Genomic DNA, 25,739 nt, shown 5'->3' on the forward strand with positions numbered 1-25,739 from the left:
TCCTTTCTGATAGAGAAGGGAAGAGGGACAACTTGACAAATTTATGTCTGGCTTTTAGGCAAATGGGAAGGCAGAGAGCTTTTCTTGTATCTGTTTCTTCTCAAGTGCCTTTAGCTCAAAATAATCATTGAATGTTGTCACATATTTTGGAGTGGTATATTCTGCTGCCCTTAAGATTCCTCCAATTTTCTATTTTCTACTTCTTTAAAGGTTCATAAGTAGTGTGTTAATCTGCTGGAAACTTAGTTTGCTGATGGGTTACTCAGAATCTTTCACTTAGCCTTTTCTGAGTTTTCTGTAAACCTAATGCTACAGGTTTTCTCTAAACCTAATGCTCTTGATATTTGCATTAAGTGTAGTCATCAAGGAAATCCACCTAGATCGGAAAGGGGCGGCCTAGAGATTGAGCAGGAGACTGGCTTAAAATAGTCTGGCTTTGTTATGCCACTTGGCAAGTGGCCTCTGGTCAGTTACTTTCCTTCTCAAGCCTTAGTTCTTCCTTTGGCAAATAGGAAAAGTAATAGGATTTTCCCCATAATATGTAGGGCTTAAATGAAAGAGCGCATATATGGTACTTTGATTTCTAATTTTTGTTTTCTTTTTACTTGTATTTACTGGGTGTTTACTAAGCTTCTCTGTGTTAGATACTAGGGATACCTAGTGAATAGGGGACAAAAATTCAGCTCACAGTTGAGCTTCTTAGTGCAGTGATATCATCTTGTGTAAGAAGTTATTATAACACCTTGTATAAGAAGTTATTATAACATCTTGTATAAGAAGTTATGTAACATACAGTTTATGTAACAGTAGTACTTACTGTGTAATAAAATAATAGCACCTTGTTATTCTCTTGGGGCTGACAATACCCGGGGAAATGAGAATTCTAATTATCTCCTTACACATCCATACCTTATGCTACCTGCTTCATCAGTGCTCAAAGGAAGGAACTGCCAAGAGTTTCAGATGACAGCTTGCTGTGTTGGCACTTATTATTCAGATGCTAATGGATAAATTCTTTGGCTTTTATACTTGGGAGCAGATTTAACGTGTCTTCTTAGTTTTCATTCATAATCTTATTCACAAGTTCTTTTTAGCTTCTTTGAGAAGTCTGTAATTTTAGAAGCCCTAGCTCCTGAATCATAATGTGGGAGAACATGAGTTGATTAGCAAAAATAATGTTAAGAGTGATTTCTTTTTAATTCTAGTGTGTCAAGTCTAAAGAAGACATTGACAGTGTTAGGGCTATATGTAGCACCTTGACATTGCTCTAAGCAGTAAGGCCAGTAATAGTCATAGCAAAATGGAGATTAAAAAAAATCATTTATTTGAGTCTTCCAACTGAAATTGATGGGGAGAGAGGGAGCTGGTGATCATTACTTAAAATGGCCTAAAATATATTTTACTATGTGGCCACCACCTCTCTCCTAGGTTTTCTGCTGTCATCACCTCTTCTCCCCCATTCACAGTATTGGCCACTTTTCATGTGTTTGACCCTTTGCATATGGTGTTTTCTGCAGGACTATCCTACCTCCTTCACATGGGGCACTGTAACTCAGCCTTCAGTACTGCTAGAATGAGTCTTCTATAACTTCTTCCCCATTCCCCTGGGACAGCTTCCCCTTCCCTGTGATCTCATTGCGTTTGGCACATTGGGTGTTTTCTTCAGTCTGTTGTTCGTCACACTATTTTTAGGCCTGTGTTCTTCATTGGATCCAAAGCATTAATAACAATATCATTTGCTTTTTCATGACATTATAAGGAAATCATGCTTTTTTAATATTATAAACATTAGCTTTTGTTAGAAAAGCAGAGAACATGTTGATTATTCTTTGTTAATATTTAGTATCTTTTATTCTGGCATCTTAATTCCGCAAATTTTGATTTATTTATAAACCTCATTACAACTCACAAATATTCATGATATTGGTGTAAAATAATAAAGATAATAAGTATAGCTTAAATACTGGTTTAAATTGCACCCTTGATGCCGTTAATTGTAAGATGCATCATTATTTTATGTACCACTAAGAAAGTAACAGCAATTGCCAGTTACACCCACATTCTGAATGTATTCTAGAATGCACATCAGAGATGTTAAAATATGTAAAAATGTTCACTTTTAAATTGATGATACATCTAAAAAGATGTAAGAACTCACTTGAACAAAATGAAAGATTTGATTCTGTTTTCCTTTCCTTCATTGCCTTTGGTAGGTGTGCTAATGAGCAGCAAAGTCCTCATAAATGCTAGACAGCCGAAAGATGGAAGACCTAACAAAGGATTTGGGAACCCAGCAGATTACATAATCCGTTCCTGTAATGTTAAAAATAATCTACATATAAAGTAAGGGAATTGTAAGTAGAGAGTTGATTAGCCACATTGTTTATTCATAAAATTATGGATACATGTCTCATAATGTGTGAAAACTTTGTACGTTCCCTTTTGTTGACTGAGATCATTTCCAGGTGTGGATGTGAGTGGGAGAATGGTGGGGGAGTGCAGTTTAGATGGAAACCTTCCAGGCATTTGCAATTATAAGCGCTTTTTCTTATTAACTTGCCCTGCAAGTATGGGAGTGTTTTATTTTTCTTTCTTCAGATTCAATGTCTGACTTATAATGAATATCATGAGAAGGAATAAAATTCAGTTTCTAGCTGATTTAGAATCGGATCATATACTTTATTAAGTGAGGGATGCTGATATTGAGTGTGTTATACCTCGTTCTTTCTGTCTCTATGTATCTGTCCATTCATCTGCCCATTGATTTTAAGATTATGTGTCTGTTCATACAGAGTATAGTATCGTTAGAAGCAATATTGTGCTTCTGTTGTGCAATATGGACATAGAAAGTTTTAAAGATTAAGTGGAAAGAAACTGAGAACACTCTGAAACTGTGATGGTTTAGTTTGTGTGCCTGTGCACATATTTAGTTTTATGGGTAACTATTTTCGTGGCACGGGAAACAGCACAATGAATGGCTTTTTCAGGTTATGTTAGAAACAGTTCATTGTATAACTTCTTTGTGCCAGGTCTTACGTTGAATTTTCAAGCAAATATGATGAATAAATTATGTTTTCAGCATACCTAACATTTATAAACTGTTAAATGAGATGTATATAGCTATTATTAGAAGAAGGAATTGAATACTATGGTTGGCAGGTGAAAATGATTAATGAGTAAAAAGAAAAGATGTAGGGAAAGGGGAGGAGGTAAAGTATTTTCTGTTGGTTTTGAAAGATAAGTTAGTCTTTGGCAGGGACAGGAATTTACGTTTGTTGAATATTTACTTACATTGTGTGAGGCACTATACAGCTCTCTATATGTATAATCTCATTGAGTCTCCCGTTATTATAGTCCACACTTTGCACCCTCAGAGATGTTAGATTAATTTCCAAAATATTTCAGTCAGACAGCTAATAAATGAGAAAACTTGGATTTGAGCTAGGTCTGATTCCAATCACTATATTAATCACTATGCCTAATCACTGTACTATTCTTATTCATGTGTACTTAATCACTGTACTATTCTGAAAGGTATTCAGGACAGAGGAACAACCATGAACGAAGACCTGAGAACTATGACAGTGCCTGAAAGTTTCACAGAATGAGGATCAACCTGCAAGACTAGAGCCACCATACGCTGTTCAGTCATTGATCAGTTTTTTGATCAGCGTTACTGAGTATCTGTTGTGTGCCAGGCCGTTTGCTTGGTGCCGGGGGTTCAGAAATGAGCACATGCTCTTGCCTTTCAAAGCTGAATCTAGTAACAAAACAGACTTTCAGTGATGATTTCTTGCTTCGCTTGTTTGCCTAGGAAATACTTCCTCACTCAATATAAATGTCTAGATTGTTGAAGTATCTTGTAGTTTCAAAATTATATTAGGTACATGTGCTCTGTTCAGAATGTGTCCCCCAAAATTCATGTGTTGGAAACTTCATCTTCCAACATGGCAGTGTTGAGAGATGGGGTGCTTAGGTCACGAGGGCCCTGCCTAGAAGGCTCTCGCTAGACATTGATGCTGGTGCTTTGATCTTGGACTTCTCAGCCTTCAGAATTTTAATAAATTTCTGTTCTTTATAAATTGCCCAGTCTGTGGTATTCTGTTATAGCAGCACAAACAGAGTGAGAATCTTCTCTTTCTCTCTCTCTCTACACACACACACACACACAATATATATATAGACATGTGGTGTACCTATATACACAGTATGTATATACAGAGATGTAGTTTTATAACTTTATTCTGAAATTGAGGCAAGTAATTTTGGTATCTTTTTATCTTCAATTTTTTTTTTCTAAGAGGCCCCTTTATTTTCCTTGTTGAACTACTACTACTTTGATATACTTGGTTCTCATAATTTCAGTGCTGAAGCTATTGACTAAAAAGTGCATTGCTCATGCTGTTAAAATTCTTAAAAGTTTCATAAATGAGTATCAAATGAGATTTGTGACTAAATGAATGCAAATGCAGCATTGCTTTCCTTTAACTAATATGTGGCTGTTGCTGCTGCTGCTTCTTCCTCTGACAGAACAGAAATATGTTGGAGTGTACCTCAGCCTGTTAATAATTTTCCAATCTGTTTTAATCTTCTGTAATTACTCAAATTTCCTATCCTCACTTCTTTTTAACAAAGCTTTTAAATGTAGTACAGACTTAGTGTAAACATTTATCTGATCTAAAGGCAAATATAGAAAAAGTTAATTTTCCCTTCTGCTTTTCATTTCTACTCTCCTAAGGGTATGGTTTTGACATGTTATACCTTTTCTGTATTCATTTCTAGTAACTATTGATGAAGAGAAATGTTGTTATGTCAAGAAGGTTTTTAAAAAGATGAATAGAGTTAGGAATTGGGATGGATATGAGTAAATTCTTAAATATAATACTTTTATAAAATCTCCCCCTAAACTCTGAAAAATAAATGTTTTCTGAGTTCCCTATAACTTATTTCAGCAGAGGGAAAATCTCCTACATGATGTTTAGAGTAGAATGAGTTGCATCTCCTTTTGCTGTTTAGGGAATTGGTGGTCGTAAGTCCCTTTCCCTAGTCTCTTAGAAGTTTCCAGTCTACTCAGACAAATCAGCATGAATTATTTGGTAATTTTTGGGAAGAAAGGATGCTAGATAGTGTTGCAAAAATTATTTGCTTTACTTTTAGTCTGAAACCCAAACAATCTATCATTTTAATGACCCTTTATTATATTCTAGCCTAATGTTTAAGGATTGTTGGCCAGCGACTTCTTAGGAGTGGGATACATTGCCTGGGCGGTTGCTTTCCTTTTCATCAGTAGAAACTTGTATTTTACATATATACAAGATATTATATACATATATACAAATGTTACATATATACAAATATATATATAAGTATTTTTATTTTTTAAAATAATAGAGGCTGGGCACAGTGGCACATACCTGTAATCCCAGCACTGTGGGAGGCAGAGGCAGGAGGATGGCTTGAAGCCAGGGATTCAAGACCAGCCTGGACAACATAGAACAGTGGTCCCCAACCTTTTTGTTACCAGGGACCAGTTTCACGGAAGACAGTTTTTCCACGGACAAAGGGGTGGGGTGGATGAGGGATGGTTTGGGGATGAAACTGTTCCAGTTTACATCATCAGGCATTAGGTTCTTATAAGGATCACGCAACCTAGGTCCCTTACGCGCAGTTCACAGTAGGGTTTGTGCTCCTGTGAGAGTCTCATTCTACTGCTGATCTGACAGGAGGCGGAGCTCAGGTGGTAATGCTAGCTAGCCTGCTGCTCACCTCCTGCTGTGCAGCCGGTTCCTATGCCATGAACCAGTACTGATATACCATGAACCAGTACTGATATGCCATGAACCAGTACTGATATGCGGCTGGGGAGTTGGGGACTCCTGACATAGAGACCTCACCTCTACAGAAACAACAACAACAACAAAAAAAACTAACTGGGTTTGGTAGTGTGTTCCTGTAGTCCCAGGTACTTGTCAGATAGGCAGGCAGGAGGATCACTTGAGTCTAAGAGTTTGAGACTATTGTGAGCCATGATTGCACCACTGCCCTCTTGCCTGGGCAACAGAGTGTGAGACCTTGTCTCTTAAAAAACAAACAAACAAACAAACAAAAAAACAAACCGGGTGCCGGGGCTCTCGCCTGTAATCCCAGCACTTTGGGAGACTGAGACGGGCTGATCACAATGTCAGGAGATCGAGACCATCCTGGCTAACATGGTGAAACCCCGTCTCTACTAAAAGTACAAAAAATTAGCCAGGTGTGGTGGCGGGCGCCTGTAGTCCCAGCTACTCAGGAGGCTGAGGCAGGAGAATCGCTTGAACCCATGAGGCAGAGGTTGCAGTGAGTGGAGACTGCGCAGCTGCACTCCAGCCTGGGCAACAGAGTGAGACTCTGTCTCAAAAAATAAGTAAAATAATTGTTTAAAAAGTACAAAATTAATAAGATATAAGAGTAAGAGATGCAAAGTTATGCTTCTTTTCACTATTCTGCTCTAACATTTTTCCCTTGGATGGATAGTCTAAGGATGAAAAGATACAAATGTAAAAATATACATATATATTAAAATTTTTTTTACACAAATGGTTAATGTAATATCTGTTATTTGAACCCTGCTTTTCTACTTATTTTTGTCTTGGAGAATGTTCCTTGTTAGGTAATATATAGCTATTTCACTATGTGGGACATAGCACAGCTGTATCAATGGGATTTTGTGTTCTTTCCATTCTTTCTCTTGAAAATAAAACCTTTGAATATTCTTTCTTAGCAAACTTTTTTTGTGTGTGTATGTATACACACACACACACACACACAAAATTACATAGGCCAGATGTGGTGGCTCGCACCTGTAATCCCAGCACCATTTTGGGAGGCTGAGGCAGGCGGATCACTTGAGATCAGGAGTTCGAGACCATCCTGGCCAATGTGGCAAAACCCTGTTTCTATTAAAAATACAAAAATTAGCTGAATGTGTTGGGGCATACCTGTAATCCCAGTTACTTGGGAGGCTGAGGTATGAGAATTGCTTGAACCTTGTATGTGGAGGCTGTAGTGAGCTGAGATCGTGCCACTGCACTCCAGCTTTGGTGACATATAATCTCTATGAAAAAGAAAAGCAATTGTAGAGAAACCTGACTTGTTCTGTTTACTTCACCTGGACCTGGATCTGATTAAGGGACACTGAGACTGAGGTGGTATTATTTGCCAGAGTACTTATCTGTGGCCGGGTGCAAGTCATCAGTTGGTGTCAAAACTTTTCCTATTGAGAGCAGAAGTTACTCTAATTTCTCTTAAAGCCCACGGTGCCTGTGAGATGAAAATGTTTGCCTACTTTGGGTTTAGTAAGATTTCCTTCAGTATGGGTTTGATTCTTGATATGGTGGATTGTGTCTGTGTAATCAGAAGTCATTCGTGAAACAGAGGTCTTTTGCATTTGAATTTTTACATTTTATTTTTAAAAAACTGAGTGAATAAAATGACTTCTATTCAGAAGTACTTTGATGACGTAGTGTGTTATATAATCTATATCATTTAAAGAAGGTTATTAAAAGTGCTTTTTAAACTCTGTAATTTCAAGTAATTGTCAGTTTCTTCCTCTCAAACTATAGGTCTCAGGGGACATCAGATTGTTGTTTAAATATGTCTAATTTAGCTTAATGTGTACTTATTTTGATTGTATTTTTAGTATATATGCTGGCAAGTGAGCACATGTATTTAATTATATGTATTGGCATGACTCGAGTCAAAGTCCTCTTTAAGGAATATTAAAAAAAGAAAGAAAAGATCTACATACTATAATTGTTTATTCTTAGTATTGTTGATATGGTTTGGCTTTGTGTCCCCACCCAAATCTCATCTGGAATTGTAATCCCATAATTCCCACATGCCGTGGGAGGGACCTGCAGGGAGGTGACTGAATCCCAGAGGTGGTTCCCCCATGCTGTTCTCGTGAGAGTGAGTGAGTTCTCACAAGATCTGATGGTTTTATAAGCGTCTGGCATTTCTCCTGCTGGCACTCATTCTCTCTCCTGCTGCCTTGTAAAGAGTTGCCTTCCGTCATGATTGTAAGTTTCCTGAGGCCTCCCCAGCCATGCGGAACTGTGAGTCAATGAAACCTCTTTCCTTTATAAATTATCCAGTCTCAGGTATTTCTTCATAACAGTGTAAGAATGGATGAATACAGTTTTTACATATGAAGCCCACAAAGCTTTAAAGCCCACCTGTTCCCAAAATAATTCTCATCAAACCTAACCAAACCTAAGTAGAAAGGGTTTTAAAAGGGAGTATTGACTGCCATGTTGAACTTCTTTGGCCTTCCTTCTACTGCTTGCCATGAAGAGATTCTGTGCTTTTTGATATGGGTGGACATGGGCTGAGGTTGCAAGAGTAGTCTAATGATAAAAGTTAGGCTCTCTGTTTGTTTTAGAAGCGCATTCCAAACTTAGAGTCTGCCTTCAGGGAGTGTTTTGAATAGACTTTTCAAGTGTGAAGACTATTGTGGGCCCTGTTGTCAACATGTCAAAACTAATGTGATGGACTATAATTTTTAGTACTTTATGACGAACCCTTAGGGCTATGGCATTACATTTACAGTTTGCTAGGCAGTGATTGATTTTCTTGATTGACAGGAAACACAGTTTATTGTGCCCCATGTCTGCAGGGCAAGGGACAGTTGATGGAGCAGCTTTGAACTCTGCCAGCAATCCAGAGGTGTCAGTGTGCCACGATAAAGAACTCAACTTCATTCATTTGGGTTATAGTGAGAATGTGTTTATTGGCAACAAGAATATGGCTAACCTTTGTAAGGGTAAATAAAGAAAAAATTTCTTGCTATAACCTTCTACTTTCATGTCAAGAAAGACTCAGAACTTTGTCAGGTTTCACTTGCACTTCCCCCCACTTCCTACAGAGCAGAAGCTTACTAGTTGTAAAATATAAAGTGTTCTTTTTCTCATGCATTTCTAACATATATAGATTCTTGTGAGAATTTATTGGGGCATTTTGTTTATAGTGGCATAGATTTTATAATATTAGGTTTAGTAAACTTGGACAGACCCATTACAGTTGCATCATGGGAGGTAATGCTCTTAGATGGAAATTGATTTAAACCATTCAGAATCTGTTTACACTTTCAACTTGAAAGGTTGGGTGACAATAACTAGATATATGCTCAGGTTTGTAGGGCTCAAGGTGTATTACATGAATTTCTTTCTTCCCTATATAGGTAGTAAGCCTAAACATCTATTTACCTCAAAAATACTTAATCTATTCTCAAATAAATTATTTACAAACTTTGTAGTTGCACTTCGTGAACCATCTCCAGTTTCATTAGATTGTTCTTGAACTATCATGAGCAAAACGATTTAGCGATTTGAAGGGAAGACAATTGGCATTTGTAGCTGTTGCCATTGTCCTTTCTACTACCCTTCCTGGAACATTTTGTATCGTATTGATTTAAGTGTAGTACTCAGGGCTTCAGGACCTAGAAAGGGCCATTGATTTTTAGGAGGGAGTAATTTCATTCTGCAAAGAATCCTTTGGGCAAGCAACCAAGTGAAAAGTACCTATTCAAATTGGGGACGAGTCACTTGATTATTAGAGAAAGTATGTGGAGTTGATTTATTGTAAATGGACATAAAGTCATTGCTGAAAGAGCCACTCAGCAGATACTTATTGAGTGCTTACTGTGTGTGTGGCACTGTTTTAGGTAATGGACTCAGGAATTTATGTACTAGTGTGGGGAGACAGACATTAGAAAAAAGATTGAATGAACAAACTGGTGATAAATTTATTATAAAAAACAAATCAGGTTAAGAGTGAGTGCTAGCGTGGAGTCGGAGGTGTTTCTATCTTATATAGATTGCTCAGGGAAGTTCTATGATAACTAACATTTGAGTGGAGAGCCGAGGAATTAGTGTGAAAGGGAAAGTAGGACATTCACTGAATATGTGGCTATCTACAGTAAAGTCTAAAAGGTGGCATTGTGCTCCGTATGTTTTAGGAGCAGCAAGGAGGGCAGTGTGTCTGTAGCAGGGATGGGGGCTGTGGGGGAGGAGGGAGGGAGATAGGAGATACAGTAGGGAGAGAGAGAAGCCAGGTCATGTAGAGGCTTGTAGGTGATTTGTGAGGAATTTGACTTTTACTGTGAAAGGAAGCCAGTGGAGGTTTTTGAACAGGGAAATGACTTCCTCTGACTATATTTTAACAAGATCCATCTGGCTGGTGTGTGGAGAATAGAGTATAAGAGAGGCAAGTGTAGAAGTAGAGAAGCCAATTAGAGGGCTGTTTTATACAATCTAGAGATGAAAACTGTTCACGGGGAGTAGAGTGTTGGTGGTAGATAAGGTACTGGGTTGGGCAGCACTGTGGATGAGCAGGTTTGCATGGAGATAAGATTCAGGAGTCTGATTTTGGACTTGTTGAGTTTGAGACATCTGTTAGCTATCCAAGTGGAATTGTTGAATACGAAGTTAGACATAGAGTTCTGGACTTTAGGGGGAAACCCCAGGTTGGTGTCATGCATATGAAAGTCACCATTATAGACAGCATTTGAAGCCATGAGACTGAAGGGGATTACTTAGGGAATGGGTATAGATTGAGAAAAGGCCCAAAGATCTGCATCTGGGACACTCTTACATATAGAAACTAGAGATATTCACTATTTACTCAACAAGTTTTGTTCAGTACTTTCTTTTTTTTTTTTTTTTTTTTTTTTTTTTGAGACGGAGTCTTGCTCTGTCACCCAGGCTGGAGTGCTGTGGCCGGATCTCAGCTCACTGCAAGCTCCGCCTCCCGGGTTCCCGCCATTCTCCTGCCTCAGCCTCCCGAGTAGCTGGGACTACAGGCGCCCGCCACCTCGCCCGGCTAGTTTTTTGTATTTTTTAGTAGAGACGGGGTTTCACCGTGTTAGCCAGGATGGTCTCGATCTCCTGACCTTGTGATCCGCCCGTCTCAGCCTCCCAAAGTGCTAGGATTACAGGCTTGAGCCACCGCGCCTGGCCTTGTTCAGTACTTTCTATGCAGATAAGGAATAAGCAGAAAACAAGACTGAGAAGGAGTGGGTCAGTCACATAGAAGAAGGAGAACCAATAGACGGTGTTTTCCTCAAGTCAGGGGATGGGGGGGATTGCTTGCCCAAAGTGATTCTTTGCAGAATGAAATTACTCCCTCTTAAAACTCAATGGCTCTATGTCCTGAAGCCCTGAGTACTACACTCAAATCAATATGACAGCAAATGTTCCAAGAAGGGTGCTAGAAAGGACAACAGCAACAGCAGCAAAAACCAATTGTCTTGCCTTCAAATTGCTAAATCGTGTTTTGATCATGAGAGTTCAGGAAAAAGCTAATGAAACTGGAGACGGTTCACAAAGTGCAACTACACAACTCTCTCCCTACTTTATTTCCTGTCCCTGTCCTTTCTCCCCCACCGCCCCCCTCCCTGATCATTCAAGAAGAAAGATTCAAGGAGTGATCTACCCTATTATGCTGCTGAGATGTGGGTAGGCAAGAAGAGAACTGAGAATTAGTTGTTGAGTTTTACAGAAGAGGTCACTGGTGACCCTGACGAGCATTATTTACGGGATATGGTAGGATGTACATCTCATTGAAGTAAGTTTTGCTGGAGACTGAAACGGAAGGATGGGCTGGAAGCTGAAGATGATGGAGGATAGAGTGATTATATAATTTATTGTCTAAGCCAGGGCAGTTTGTGAATGAATGAAAGGGGACACAGTTTATTATTATACTGGTGTGTTGGGAATAGTCTCCCCAAAATCTAGCCATAAACTGGCCCCAAAACTGGCCATAAACAAAATCTCCGCAGCACTATGACATGTTCGTGATGGTCACGACGCCCACGCTGGAAGACTGTGGGTTTACCGCAATGAGGGCAAGGAACACCCGGCCTAACCGGGGCAGAAAACCGCTTAAAGGCGTTCTTAAACCACAAACAATAGCATGAGTGATCTGTGCCTTCAGGACATGTTCCTACTGCAGATCACTAGCCAAACCCATTCTTTTATTGCTACCCATCCCTTTGTTTCCTGTAAAGAATACTTTTAGTTAATCTACAATCTATAGAAACAATGCTTATCACTGACTTGCTGTTGATAAATACATGGGTAACTCTCTGTTCGAGGCCCTCGGCTCTGAAGGCTCTGAGACCCCTGATTTCCCACCGCACACCTCTATATTTCTGTGTGTGTGTCTTTAATTCCCCTAGTGCCGCTGAGTTAGGTTCTCCCCGACCGAGCTGGGCTCAGTACTGGTGCAACTGGCATATACCATATGGTCACTCTTGGGAGGGGGCAAGAAAGATTTCTCAAGGAAGCACCTGTTTATTTCTACTCTTTGTTTACTTTCTCTGAAGCAATTTCTTATATGTGACTTGCCAATTTTTTTATTCCATTGGTAATTCAATTATTTTAATAGACTTTGGTATGGAATATTTGTTCAGAGCCTTTTAATAGTTCTGCTTTGTCCACATGCAATTTATTTCCTCAAAGAACGAATTGACTTGACAGTTTTGATTTCCCTGTGCACACTTGAAAAAAATACTGTTCTTAAATATAGAAGTTTGTGCAATATGAATACGAAATTCAGTACTCTAGAGCTTTCATGGTTTAACTGAAATACTTTTTAGGGATGAGATATTCATAACAATAGTCTTTGGTCCTTTGGCAAAATAACTATTATAATGACTGGCATGTGCTTTGGCTAATATTCATTTTATCTGAATTTCAGTAATTTTTTAAACAGAACATAAAAACCCTTGATAACTTGCCATTAATATTTTTTCTGTTGTAAATTGTGTGTTATTGTAATGTAATTTAATTTACAATATTGGGCTTCAGTTTTTTTTCCTAAACAAATCTCATACCATATCCGTTTTCAAAGGGGAATTCATTTATGTTTATGAAAATCTACAAATAATTTATTGTTTGCTATTTATATATAAAATTTTCAGAGAACAGCAATGAAAAAGAGTGAGATACTGATGAAATTAATAGTGTTTTAAAGTAACATTGCTGGTTATGAGGGCTTTACACTGTCATTCGCTAATAGCATAAGACATCATACCAGTGGTTCTCAACTTTGGTGACCTGTTAGACTCTTATGGTGCTTGTAAAAAGTCATGATGCATAGGCCCTACTACAGGCATGTCATATAAAGATCTCTTGGGGGAGGAGTTGGCTTGTTTGCTTGCTTATTTATTTAGAGAGAGTGTGTCACTCTGTAGCTCAGGCTGGGATGCAGTGGCGTGATCAGAGCTCACTGTAACCTTGAATTCCTGGGCTCAAGCAATTCTCCCACCTCAGTCTCCAGAGTAGCTAGGACTACAGACATGTGCCTCTGTGCCAAGCTAATTTTTTAAACTTTTTAAAATAGAGACAAGGTCTTGCTGTGTTGCCCAGGCTGGTCCTCAACTCTTGTCCTCAAGCAATCCTTCTACCTTGGCTGCCCACAGTGCTGGGATTATAGCCACTGTGCTAGCTGGCATTAAAAAAAAAAATCTGTGATTACAGAGAGGCTGCGGCCTATTGCTCTATATACTGAAGGATAAATTTATCATTTATGATAATTGATGTAAATCTGAAGTTCCAATGTGTTTATAATTTCCCTTCCTCCCTCCGTCCCTTTCTTCAGAGCTTAGTTCTTGTCAGAGCTAGTTAGAGTCTGCCTCAAGCTTGTTAAGACTTGCTAGTTCTAGGAGGTAGAAGTCGTCAGTTCAGCATTTACTTGTATGCTTTTGCATGCTTGTGCAGAATTTGTATTATCTTCAATATGTGTTAAAGAATATTTTTAAGCCACTTACCCATTTTATGAAGATTATGCAAAACTGAATAATCTGTAGTTTTACTTTCCTGGGCACAGGTGAACTGCAGGTCATCCTGATATACTGGAGAAGAGGGTGAGGTGCTGCTGACACTTCACTCTGTGTGGTGCAGCTCTCGCGTTTCCTCAGCGCATCTCACCCACGGCAGATAACCTATGACCGTCTACCGTAAGGACAAGTGAGGTCCTTGTGCTTGTCTGCATACTGAATGTCATCTTAGTTTCTTTTTAATTAAAAAATACATCAACCTTTCACTCCTGAGCTGCAGGACTGCGTTTTCAAGATCATTGATTTAGAGATGTGACTATGGTCTATCTCATAGAATCCCAATAGTTTTCATTCTCAGAGTCAGAAATAAAAAGAAATTGGTTTTCTCGAGATTCTCTCTTCTGTTCCTGTTTTACTTCTTAATGAAAGGAAAATCTGGATGTAATTTAGTTTTCCAAAGATGGAATAGAATTATCTTTGCCTTCTGGCATAGTGGGGTTTTTCTTGACTTTTTTCCTGAAGTCCAAACATGCTTTTGTCGTAAGGGTTGACAGTTTCGTCTCATGGAGTTAATCACTGAATGAGTACCTGATGGAATAGTTTTCACTTCTGTTTTTGCTTGTCCCAGAGCTTTTTAAAAAAGAAGTAATAGACTGAAAAAAATAACTTTAGATTTACAGGAAAAGTTGAGAAGATAGTATAGAGAGTTGTTACGTAAGCCTCTTGAGCAGCTTCCCCTGGATTAACATTGGACGTTAGTATGGTATATTTGTTATAATTAATGAACCAATATTGATACATTATCATCAGTTTATTATTCCATAGTTTATTCAGATTTCCTTAGTTTTGGCCCAATGTTCTTTTACTCTCCAGGCGTCCCCTCCAGGATACCACCTTATGTTTAGTTGTCAGGTCCCCTTGGCTCCTCTGACGGTGGCAGTTTTTCAGACTTTCTTTGTTTTTGCTGACCTTGGCAGTTTTGAGTAATACTGGTAAGGTGTATTGTAGGATGTGCCTCTATTGGAATTTATCTTCTGTTTTTCTCCTGATTAGACTAGGGTTATAGACTTGGGGAAGAAAAACCCCGGAGACAGAGTGCCATTTTAATCACATCATGTTAAAGGTACATACTATAAACATGATTTATGACTATTGATGTTGACCTTGATCACCAGCCTGAAGTGTAGTGTTTATTATATTTCTCTACCGTAAAGGTTTCTCCCCTTTTTCATAATCCTCTTTGGAAGGAAGTTTCTACGTGCAGCCCACTCTCTGCTGTGTATAGCCTATAGCTATGTTCTTTCTTCTTTAGGATGGAGGATTGTATAATTTGTTTGGAATTCTTCTGTCTGGGAGATTTGTCTCTTTTCCCCTACGTATTAATTAATCTATATGGACTCATGGATATTTATTTCATACTCTGGGTTGTAATCCAATGCTACTTTATTTTTTGCTCAAATTGTTTACAGTTTTGGCCATTGGGACCTCTTTCAGTTGGCTGTTGTGCCCCTTTGACCTACTCTCATCTCTGGGTATTTTTGTTTGTCTCTTTGGGGGATCATGTTCTTTCCTTCTTTCTGGAACTACCTGGTGCTCCGGGCTCATCTTGAATAGTTCCTTAATAATAGAATCAGCCATTTCTCTAAAGAGGCAGAATTTTGTTGTTGTTGTTTTTATAGAAGAGGGAGAACTACATACAGTAAAGAAAAATGGGATGCCCCTCCCTCTTTCTTAAAATTTGAACTTGTTATATTTAGTTTTTTAACTTCAAAGGGCCTCTTCCCTTTTTAGCCCAAGGCTGATGATTTGACCTCATTTTTATTTTCATGTTATAAACTTGGACTTTTGTACTTAACTCAGGATTTTCATGCAGTTTGGAGCATTTTGGTTTCAACACATCCATGATCGGGGATTTTTCATCTTCTGTAATTGAAGCCCATTCGAGAAAGCAATTCAGGGAGTTTTGACTTAACATTTGAAGGATTAAGACTAGTCTGTCTTTCTTTGTTCTTTTAAATGGAGTGCATCATACATTTTTATAAATAATGAAAATGTTCTTTCACCATCCCATTTGAAATCCTGCTGTCTGTGCCTACCTTTGTCTGTGAGATTGCCTTAGGACACCTGATTTTAAAAAAATGATAATTTTTATAACATAATGAGGAAGTTCTTTCTAGTTTTTTTTCTTAAATCTTTTTGCATATCCCAGGAACAGTATCAATGTGACAGCTTGAGAACTACTTGAAATAAGACTATTGATTTTTCTTATTTGCTTGGTTCCCAGAGTTTTCTGAATTTTGGAACATTTAGAACCAGAGTCATTGTCCCATAATTCAGTATCTGAGAGTGATATGGAGCTGTATTGTGGTGGAATGTTTGTCTGAGAAACTGCCATACGCTATTTAGGAATCATGGTGGTTCTTTGTGCTACTTTTTCTGCAACTTGTTATGGATTAGTAATCAGGAAGGCTTTGAGCGTAGAATAAATGCCATACTGACTTCCAGGGGAGACAAGATTAGAAAAGGAAAGACTATCAGATCTTATTAGAAAACTAAACTGATTAGAAAAGAGTATCAGATCCCATTACCTGAATGTCTTTATATACAGAAACAGCCTACCATAAATATTATGTATAGACATAGCTGAAGTAGTTAATTCTTTTTTTATTAATAACATCGTTAGTAAAGCCTAACTGTACTATACATTTTATACTGCTTCATTCTTTCCAAAAATGAAATGCCTTCATGGATATCACCTTAATGAAAGTAGGTCTAGAGGAGCAGTAATATGGATAATAGTGCTTTCCTCTCTTACCAGATGGCTCTGTGAGGCACAAAAATACCTAGTTCATATATCAAATAATCAGTAACAGCAGTTTCAGTCATTCATGTAAACTTACATTCAATGTTGTTGAATGCCTCTTTTGGCAGTGTAGACTTTGCTACAGAGAAAAGGGCCGTTGGGTTATCCAAATTATTAGCTCCTTGCTATTGACATCTTACTGAGTATTTACCATGAACCAGGCTCTGAATCTCTTAAACTGATGCTCTGTCCAGGTGGAATGAATGAATGAGCTAATGTCCTGCATTTTGATGCTTGTCTGCTCTTCTTTAGAGTCATCTCAAATCCTTTTCTAGTTCATCTTTACCTTAACACAATCTGGACTGTGATCACTGCATTTATTACAATTAGATATTTTTTCACTTGAATATAGAAACCCAAAATAATAGCAACTTGTACAGAATAGAAGTATTTTTTTTTGTTTTGTTTTTGCATCCCCAGTACCTAAGTCAGGGCTTGACACTTATTACTTGAAATAATAAATGCATTACCTTGCCCGATTAAACTTCACTGGTATGGTGATAACAAAGCAGGATTTCTTAAAGCTTAGTCCGTGGACCACCTGTGGTAGAATAACTTGCTTGTAAAATGTAGATTGCCATGCCTCATGCCAAGGGATATAATTTGAAAGGTGTAGGATAGGGTCTAGAAATTTTCATGTCTTATAAATTCCTCTGGGTTATCTAAGAACCACTGGGAAGGAAAAGAAAGGAGAGAAAGAAACTGATTTGCAGTCTTACAACCTTCTAATAAATTCTCATAAAGTAGTGGCAGGGGCTCTGTTTCCAGTCCTGGCTCCTGAACTCCTGGTAGGACCTTTTGCTTCTAGGAGTGCTCTCTAGAATTAAGGCCAAGATTAGGAAACGGCTTAAAAGTTGATTCTTCACTCGTGTAAAATCAGATTTGAGGCAGGTAGTGAAGTGCTGGAATGGAGGAAGATTCACGAAGTCATCAGCAACCTAGGCTCCTTTACTGATGCCCTTGTTCTTATGATCCAAGGTGGCTGCTAGAATTTCATTCAATGAGTCTATCAATTCTTACTTGCAGATGGCAGGAAGGAGAAAGGAGAGAAGTAGAAGACAAATCCCCCTTTATTTTAAGGAGACTTTCCAGATATTACATAGAAACTACATACATCTAAGAACTTAGCCTTATGGACCACATTTGGCCACAAGGTTATTTTTTTCTTACCTGGCCCAGTAAAATGAACCAAAAAACCCCTCAGGATTCTATTACTAAAGAAGAGGCCATTACTGGTTTTCACCGTAATTGTTCATTCTAAATCTGCCCAAATAAACATCCTGAATTCCGCTGACCTCTTGGCAAGTGATTTTGCCAATTCTCAAAATCAGCCATCATCACCATCCTATCTGTTTATGCCCACTCCTGTGTCTCCTTCTCATAATTAGTGGGAAAAGTGCTAAAATTAAAATTATAGACAGATATGATGTCATTTTACCTTTTAGTTAATATCAATTAGATTTCTATTTTTAAAATTGTGGATTGTCATATCCTGTAATCTGTTTTTTACAGCAGTTGTTTTAGAAATGTTCCATATTTCACTCTAATTCTCCCCTCATACTTTATTTTACCTCGTTTTAAGTAAGGGTAGGTGCAGGCTGGGCACAGTGGCTCATGCCTGTAATTCCAGCACTATGGGAGGCCGAGGTGGGTGGATCACCTGAGGTTAGGAGTTCAAGACCAGCCTGGCCAACATGATGAAACCCCGTCTCTACTAAAAATACAAAAATTAGCCAGTTGTGGTGGCGGGCACTTGTAATTCCAACTACTGGGGAGGCTGAGGCTGGAGAATCACTTGAACCTGGGAGGCGGAGGTTGCAGTGAGTGAAGATGGTGCCACTGTACTCCAGCCTGGGAGACAGAGCGAGACTCCATCTCAAATAATAAATAAATAGGGGCAGTTGCAGTGGCTCATGCCTGCAATCCCAGCACTTTGGGTGGTGGAGGATCGCTTGATGCTGGGAGTTGGAGACTGCTGCTTACAAAAAATAAAAATATTAGCTGGGCATGGTGGTGTGCACCTATAGTCCCAGTTACTCAGGAGGCTGAGGCGGGAGGATCACCTGTGCCCAGGAGTTTGAGGCTACAGTGAGCTATGATTGTACCCCTGCGCTCTGGCCTGGGTGGCAGAGTGAGACCCTATCTCTTTAAAAAAAAAAAAAAAAAAAGACATTCTCAGTTTTGAGGCACATGATGTGCCTTCATGTGCCTCAGTCTCAGTCCCTTTTTTTTTCAGTAGGAGATATGCCTTACAGGTGGTGGTGGTGGGGTTGGGGGACATGCCATTTCTCTTGACTGCTGTTCAGAGCAGTGCCTGAACAAGGCGTGCTCTGAAAATAACCTGGTGAAAGAACAAATGGATAATTTCCCTTCTTCCTCTTACTTCCCTCCCTTATTTAGGATATAAGATTCTTTCTATATTTAAAATATTTTATCCTTGTTCCATTTTTTTTCCCATTTCTCACAGTTAACTTTTTATATTTTAAGGAAAGGTGACTATTCTTCCTTCTTAATCAACTCCTGACTGTTCACTAATCCCTTGGTCACTTCACTATCTTGAGTCTCCCTCTATGAATTTTCAGATTTTCTTTGAGATCCCCCTCCCCTTGGCCTCTTGTTCAATCTCCTTGACATTTCTGTAGCATGCTGTGTTATCAGCTGCATGTTCTTGGAAATACCTTCTTATCCTTCTGCCTTTATGGGTTTTCCTTCTGTATTTTCTCTGTTGACCTCCTTCGGCTGTGTTATGGTAGGAAAACACAGTGTCTTTGCTTTCATCTTTATTCTTTTCTCTCTTTGCCCTCCCATGCTTTGTGCAGTACCTCAGTGGCTTGCCTCCTCTTTTACCTTCAGCTATGATCTCTATATGGATTCCCAAATTACATAAATTGTGTTTACTACTCATTACTGCATCACTCTTTTTGTAGATGTTGAGATGCCTCAACTTAAATTCCTGTGTTATCTTAAACATTATGTTTAAAATTACTGATGTTAGTATTAATGTCCTACGATCAACTCATTAGGGCATTGCTTCTGAAACTGGTCACTGGAGTAACCCTAATGAATAAAGAGAGCAGCTTCTTGTGAACTGTTTTTCTTGTCTAGAAAGCCCCTTCCTTTATTCTTTGCACTTTCTTTCTCTTTGTAAGATCAAGTTCAAAAATCTACATTTCACAAAACTTTCTGGGATGACACCAGACTTGATTGGCTTCCTAGCCTTTGAACTCCCGCTATACTCATGTGTCGATTTATCTGGCACTCCTCCTGTGCTTCTCTTATATTGTATTTTGAATAAATCATCTTTATTGTAAGTGTCTCATCTCACAGCTTGTAATCTTATCCCTGTTTGTACTCCCAGTGCCTGGTATACAATTGGCACTTAATAATATTTGCTATGGATGATGGCATACCCTTTTTATTTATTTATTGTGTTCCATTTCTAACAGTGAGATTGCTTAAAAAATGATTTTTCTTAAACATTTTATTTTTCACAAATGAAATAGAGGGTGCTTGGACTGAACCGAATGACAGATTTTCAACACCTGATTGTACTTTGCTTTGCACTATTTTAAGTACATTATAAAAGATGTGGAATGATTGTCTCAAAAGTAACTTTTCTTCATCTTTGTCTTTGGCGTGTCATTAAAAACCTGGAATAAGAGAACCGTGAGAAGACCTAGTAAGATTTGTGAAAGCACACAGGATTTTGCTTTGGAAAGTCCAAAATCGGGTAAGGGTGGAAGGAAAGAAAGAGAGAAAAAGAATATGGATGAATGTGAAAATACACACCCACTAGACCCCATACCGTTTGGTAAATAAGGTCGGGGTGATATAAAACCAGCTAGGTAGAAGGTAGTTGTGTCAAAGTAGTGGATATATTGGAAGGATGAGAATTCATATCAAGAACATTTGTACTCCTCGCCCCCTACAAAAAGTTTACCCAGTTGTTTCTATGATACATTGCTCAACAATATGGTAAAGTGACAGATATACTAAGTAGGACCTGTTAATGTTTGATGCCTTTTAAGATTAAGGTATGGGAAATTCGCTGTGATTGAACTTTAGCTCTGTGTATACTGAAAATCTGGACTAGTAGGGTATGATTTTAGGCTCATATAAGGGGAACAAAAGACTCAGTTCACTTATGTATTTTATTTTGCTTTCTTTTTTTCTCTAGGCAATTTGAAGTACTGCCTTGTAATTCTTAATCAGCCTTTGGACAACTATTTTCGTCATCTTTGGAACAAAGGTAATCTTAATTAGCATTTCTATTTCTTTGTTTGCTTTCTTAATTTGAGACTGACCAACATGACTATTAAGTACCCTGAAACCTGACTAAAAAGTGGAATTCATAATATGGTGATTCAATTATTAATGATTGGAATAATTTATTGTTGCTTCTCTGTTAAACTGTTTAAAAGTGATTTCCAAAGCATGGACCCCCAAGGACGGAATACCGTACCATATTTCAGAACTACAGTGCGGATATTAAGCCTGAATCCTCAACAAGTATTTGTTCAAGTGTAAATTAATTTTGGCACCAGTGATAGCAGAAAAGCATCCACATGCCTCATTTGTTGCAGCATCCAATAATAAGATATCTTCAGGGTGATCAGATTTGCAAAACCAAAAATGAAGATGATGCTAATATGTAAGAACCTCTTGGGGTGCTGAAAAATAGAGTTAAAAATGGGATAGTGTCACAGAATGGATACTGTTGGAAGGTTTTGTGTAAGAAACAGGCTTTATTAACTGTTTGTTTACTTTATTCTTTAACTTTTATAGGATTACCTCTAGGTTGGAAAATAATGTTCAATATCATTTGCTGTTTTGAATTTTTTTTTTTTTCCTCCAAAGGAGCATTTTTGTTGAGTTGTCAGTGGAAGTTTTAGACCAAGGTAGATAGGCAGAAGCACTTGATTCTTGACGCATTGATGCATATTTTTGCTATTCCTGATTGCCTCTTATCATCACAGAACTCTAGTATTCTCAACATTATGTTTATATTTCTTAGAATGCAAACCTCACATGTGAATAAGCTCACATCTGTAGTTGAGATAGTTGTGATAGTAGAGGGAATAAATCATCACAAGTGATTTTTGTGTAAAGAACTTTGTCTAATATGATTACAGTGGAAACTCTTGGTGTTCTAAATTGAACTATGTTTAAGTTAGTCAGCTGAAAATTTCACATTATAGTTGTACAAACATTTCTCTCAAATTAACACCCCAGTAATTAGGTAGTTATTTGAATGGCTGTAATGTCTCTTGTCACCGTGTCTCTAGTACCTAGTGCAGTATCTGTCACATAATTGCTATTAATGACAATAAATGAAAGAATGAATTTAGTATGGCTTATATTGCTGGAAAATACTAAAACTGGTCAGGCACATCCTTTCTATTTGAATTTGTTGTATCAGATTATATAGTGTTTGGGGAGAGTGTGAGTGACTGTTTTATTGCAAACATTAGAAATAGACAACCATTGATCCAAACCGTTGGAGACATTGAATATTCAAAGCTACATCTAAAGAAGTCTGTTATGTTTGAGGGATTTGAGAGTCTTAATTTTGCACATAGTGTGAATGATGTAGATTTTTGAGCCAAACGAAGTTCCTCAGTTCATTAGTTTTTCTATAAGGATCAGTCTGTACATGAAAAAAACTAAAGGTGTCTGAAGTATCAGATATACTGAAATGGCTAGTTAATTCTCATTTCCAAAATAACTTGTCTTTTTTAGGTTATTGAGATGTTAGGTTCTTTCACATATATGCTAGGATAATCCTTGATGTTCTGGAGCCTTTAACCATTGTAAAAAGCAGGCCTATTGATAAATACTAAAGAGTAGGTTTTTTGTGATTCTCTTAACAGAAGCTGTGCTTTTTTATGTTTGTAGTGACCCCTTTTGTGTTTCTTTTCTTCCGAGTAAAGGCAACAAAATAGGGAAGTATTGTGCTTGAGTTGTTAATCTTAACATTGGAAAGGCTTAGGAAATGTATAGGGCAGCATTGAGAATTTGGGAGAGATGACAGTATTATGGGTTGGGGTATTAGCAAGTATGAAGTGGCTTGAGGGTGCTGTCCGCATTACCTTTTAACCCATGTGCTCAACATTTTCTGTAACTTCTGTTCTATGATACAAAGATTTGTGAAGAGCTGAAATCAAGGGATGAAGACTGGGCTGTTAAAATGGGTGAAAACTTCAAAATGCAGAGGAATCTGAAGAGTGTTGCATAGTATATAAGACTCCTGCATAAAACTGGCAATTTCACTTTATCTCAAGAACTTCTGTTAAGTAGGTGTTTCCTGAGATTCATTTCAGGGGAAAGACTATGTTGAAAGTTTATCTTAAAGTTTTTTCCTGCAATGATTAGGTGATATTTTTACCAGCGGCGAATCCGTAAGGGTCTGCAGCAACCCGATCCTTGCCTGCTCAGGAAAAGAATTCAGCTGAGGGGCAGAAGTAGGTTTAAGGTAAAGGGAAAGACTGAGGCAAGTTTTAGAGCCAGAGTGAGAGTTTATTAAAAAGTTTCAGAACGGGAGCAAAAGGAAGCAAAGTACACCTGGAAGAGGGCCAAGTGAGTGACTTGAGAGATCCGAGTGCCCTGTTTGGACCTTGATTTGAGGTTTTATACATTGTCATAGTTCGGGGTTTGTGTTTCTTCTCCCCTGATTCTTCCTTTAGGGTGGGCTGTCTGCATGCACAGTAGCCCAGTGGCCCAGTGGCCTGCCAGCACTTGGGAGGGGCCTCGTGCTCCTTGTGTTTACTAAAGTTGTGTGCATGCTCTTTTGAGCCGCTTTTCCCTTACCAGTCAAGTGTTCCTAGAGGAAGGTCATATACCAGTTAAACTCCACCATTTTGCCTCTTAGTGTGCATGTGAGCCCACTCGCCCAACTTCCAGAGACCTTGTAAGGAAGCAGCTGATTACCAGCTCCAGATGTTTTCTACCTATTGGGGGATTGCCTCTCCCTGGTGCCGGCTGCCACCAATTATTTTAGAGAAACAGTTTAACAACTGCCCGACCATCACCCATGGTCCCCTGACATTCCTGGGGAGGGGCCTTCTCCTGCCGTGCTCATGTCTGCCTAACTACCTACTCTAACAATAGAAGTTATGAGATTTAGCTTAAATGCCTAAGGAGGGAGTTCAAGGGAGATTAAAATTATGGAGGTTTTAATGTGTTTTCTCTTTTATACATCATGAAGTTTGGTGATTTTCTTGGTTAGAAGTCTTGGAGCATATCTCTCTACCTGTTTCAGCATTTTCTACTTTTGGTTTGATGATAAAATAAGCACTTAGGTAGGTAGATAGGTAAATAGAAAGATGGATAGATAGAAGTAGAGTTAATATCTAACTTTTCTGTTAATACCAGAGGTTATTGCTATTTGTGACTTGCTATTGGTCTTACATTTACTAACTTTATTTTTTTTGAGGTGGAGTCTTGCTCTGTTGCCAAGGCTGGAGTGCAGTGGCACAATCTTGGCTCACTGCAACCACTGCCTGCCGGGTTCAAGCGATTCTCCGGCCTCAGCCTCCTGAGTAACTGAGATTACAGGTGCACGCCACCATGCCCGGCTAATTTTTGTATTTTTTAGTAGAGATGGGGTTTCACCATGTTGGTCAGGCTGGTCTTGAACTTCTGACCTCGTGAGCCGCCCGCCTCAGCCTCCCAAAGTGCTGGGATTACTGACTTGAGCCCCCGTGCCCAGCTACTAACATGTTTTTAAAAAATTTTTTGAGTCAGGCTTTCTTATTTCAGGAAGTGTCTTTCTCTTCCCGAAATATGTGATAAGTGCAAAAGCAGAGATATGTATGTTAGAAGGGCTCTGCATATGTCTTGTAGGTTAGTTATTCTCGATTGGGGTCACAATGCTAACAGTGTTCTCAAATTAGTAGTGGAGATCTCTGTGCTACAAAACATCATGAAAAACAGACATACTGGAATAAGGTTATATTGAGTGACTGTGTATGAGGTTTCTAGGAGTTCAGCACATATCCTCATTGTTAGCATGTATTCACAGCCTTTCCTCACTTTTTCCACATGATTTACAGAACAGTGGTGATCATGTTAATTAGATTACGATTAGATGATCAGATTCTTTTACTGTCATCCTTAAGATCACACCAGGGTATGGGCAGCATACTTATTTTCATTGAAATTGAAACTGAAGTCATAAAATATTTGACATATCAGACAGGTCTTACAGATTTAAGAGAGGCACAAGTAACATTAGTGAATTAAAGTATAAGCAAGGTCTTTGGTTTTATAGCATTAGTTATGTTCCATTTGTTATCGACTGACATTAGTTGAGACCCTTCTGTGTCAGGCATTGGGCTGGTTGCTAGGGACATGATAGTGGCTAGAATTGAGAGTTGGAGTATGTAGGTGCAGCCTGTTCCTGTGACTGCATGTCTGAGGCTCTGTCTAAGCCACAAGTGGTTAGAATGAACTAGCCATGCCCCTGCTTCTTAAGAATTGATATTATTGTAATAGTTGGTTAATTGACTCTACTTCGTTCATTTCCATATGCTTTTCTTTAAAACAAAAACACTCTACCTAAATAGTTTTTAATAGACTAAATAGACTTGCCGCAGTAATTATGCTAATTTTGTGCTAGTGATTAGTATTGGCATTAGATTTGTTTTAAATGAGGTAGAAATCTGCTATAAAGCACCTTACTTCACTTGTAGTTTTTTTGTAACAAACTCTTTCCTTCTTAAATTATGTACCCTAGGCTTTCTGTAAGCGTCTTTTCACTTGATTATTTTAAGTTAAATACAACCAACTTTATATTATATAAAGTTTTATGTCCTGTAAACTTTATATTAAAGTTTTCCTTTGTCTTTCCTTTTTCATTCTAATTTCTTTATTTAGTGGAACCTATTTATCTCACTTTTGGTGTCTTACGTGTTTTTTTCTCGTTAAAATAGAGAAATCAGATACCTGTCACTTTTACGTGTAGATTGGTTGAATAGTTACACTTTAATATGCTTGTATCAGTTGCTATTTTAATCCTGTTTTATCTACTGTATGCATTATTCCTGTTAGAGGAATTTTAAG

The 25,739-nt window shown here is 38.3% G+C and overlaps 1 protein-coding gene across 3 annotated transcripts in view; it reads left to right on the top strand.

Moving 5' to 3' along the window:
• Window positions 1-25,739, top strand: part of LOC105474828 (thiamin pyrophosphokinase 1) — a 391,525-nt gene that overhangs the window by 54,595 nt on the left and 311,191 nt on the right. For all 3 annotated transcript variants that reach the window (XM_011729642.3, XM_011729643.3, XM_011729641.3), the window contains exon 3: window positions 20,857-20,928. In XM_011729642.3, coding sequence (XP_011727944.2) covers window positions 20,857-20,928 — 72 coding nt within the window. The remainder of the gene's footprint in view (window positions 1-20,856; window positions 20,929-25,739) is intronic.

The sequence above is a fragment of the Macaca nemestrina genome, chromosome 4 (assembly GCF_043159975.1).
Source record: "Macaca nemestrina isolate mMacNem1 chromosome 4, mMacNem.hap1, whole genome shotgun sequence".
Classification (NCBI taxonomy): Eukaryota; Metazoa; Chordata; class Mammalia; order Primates; family Cercopithecidae; genus Macaca; species Macaca nemestrina.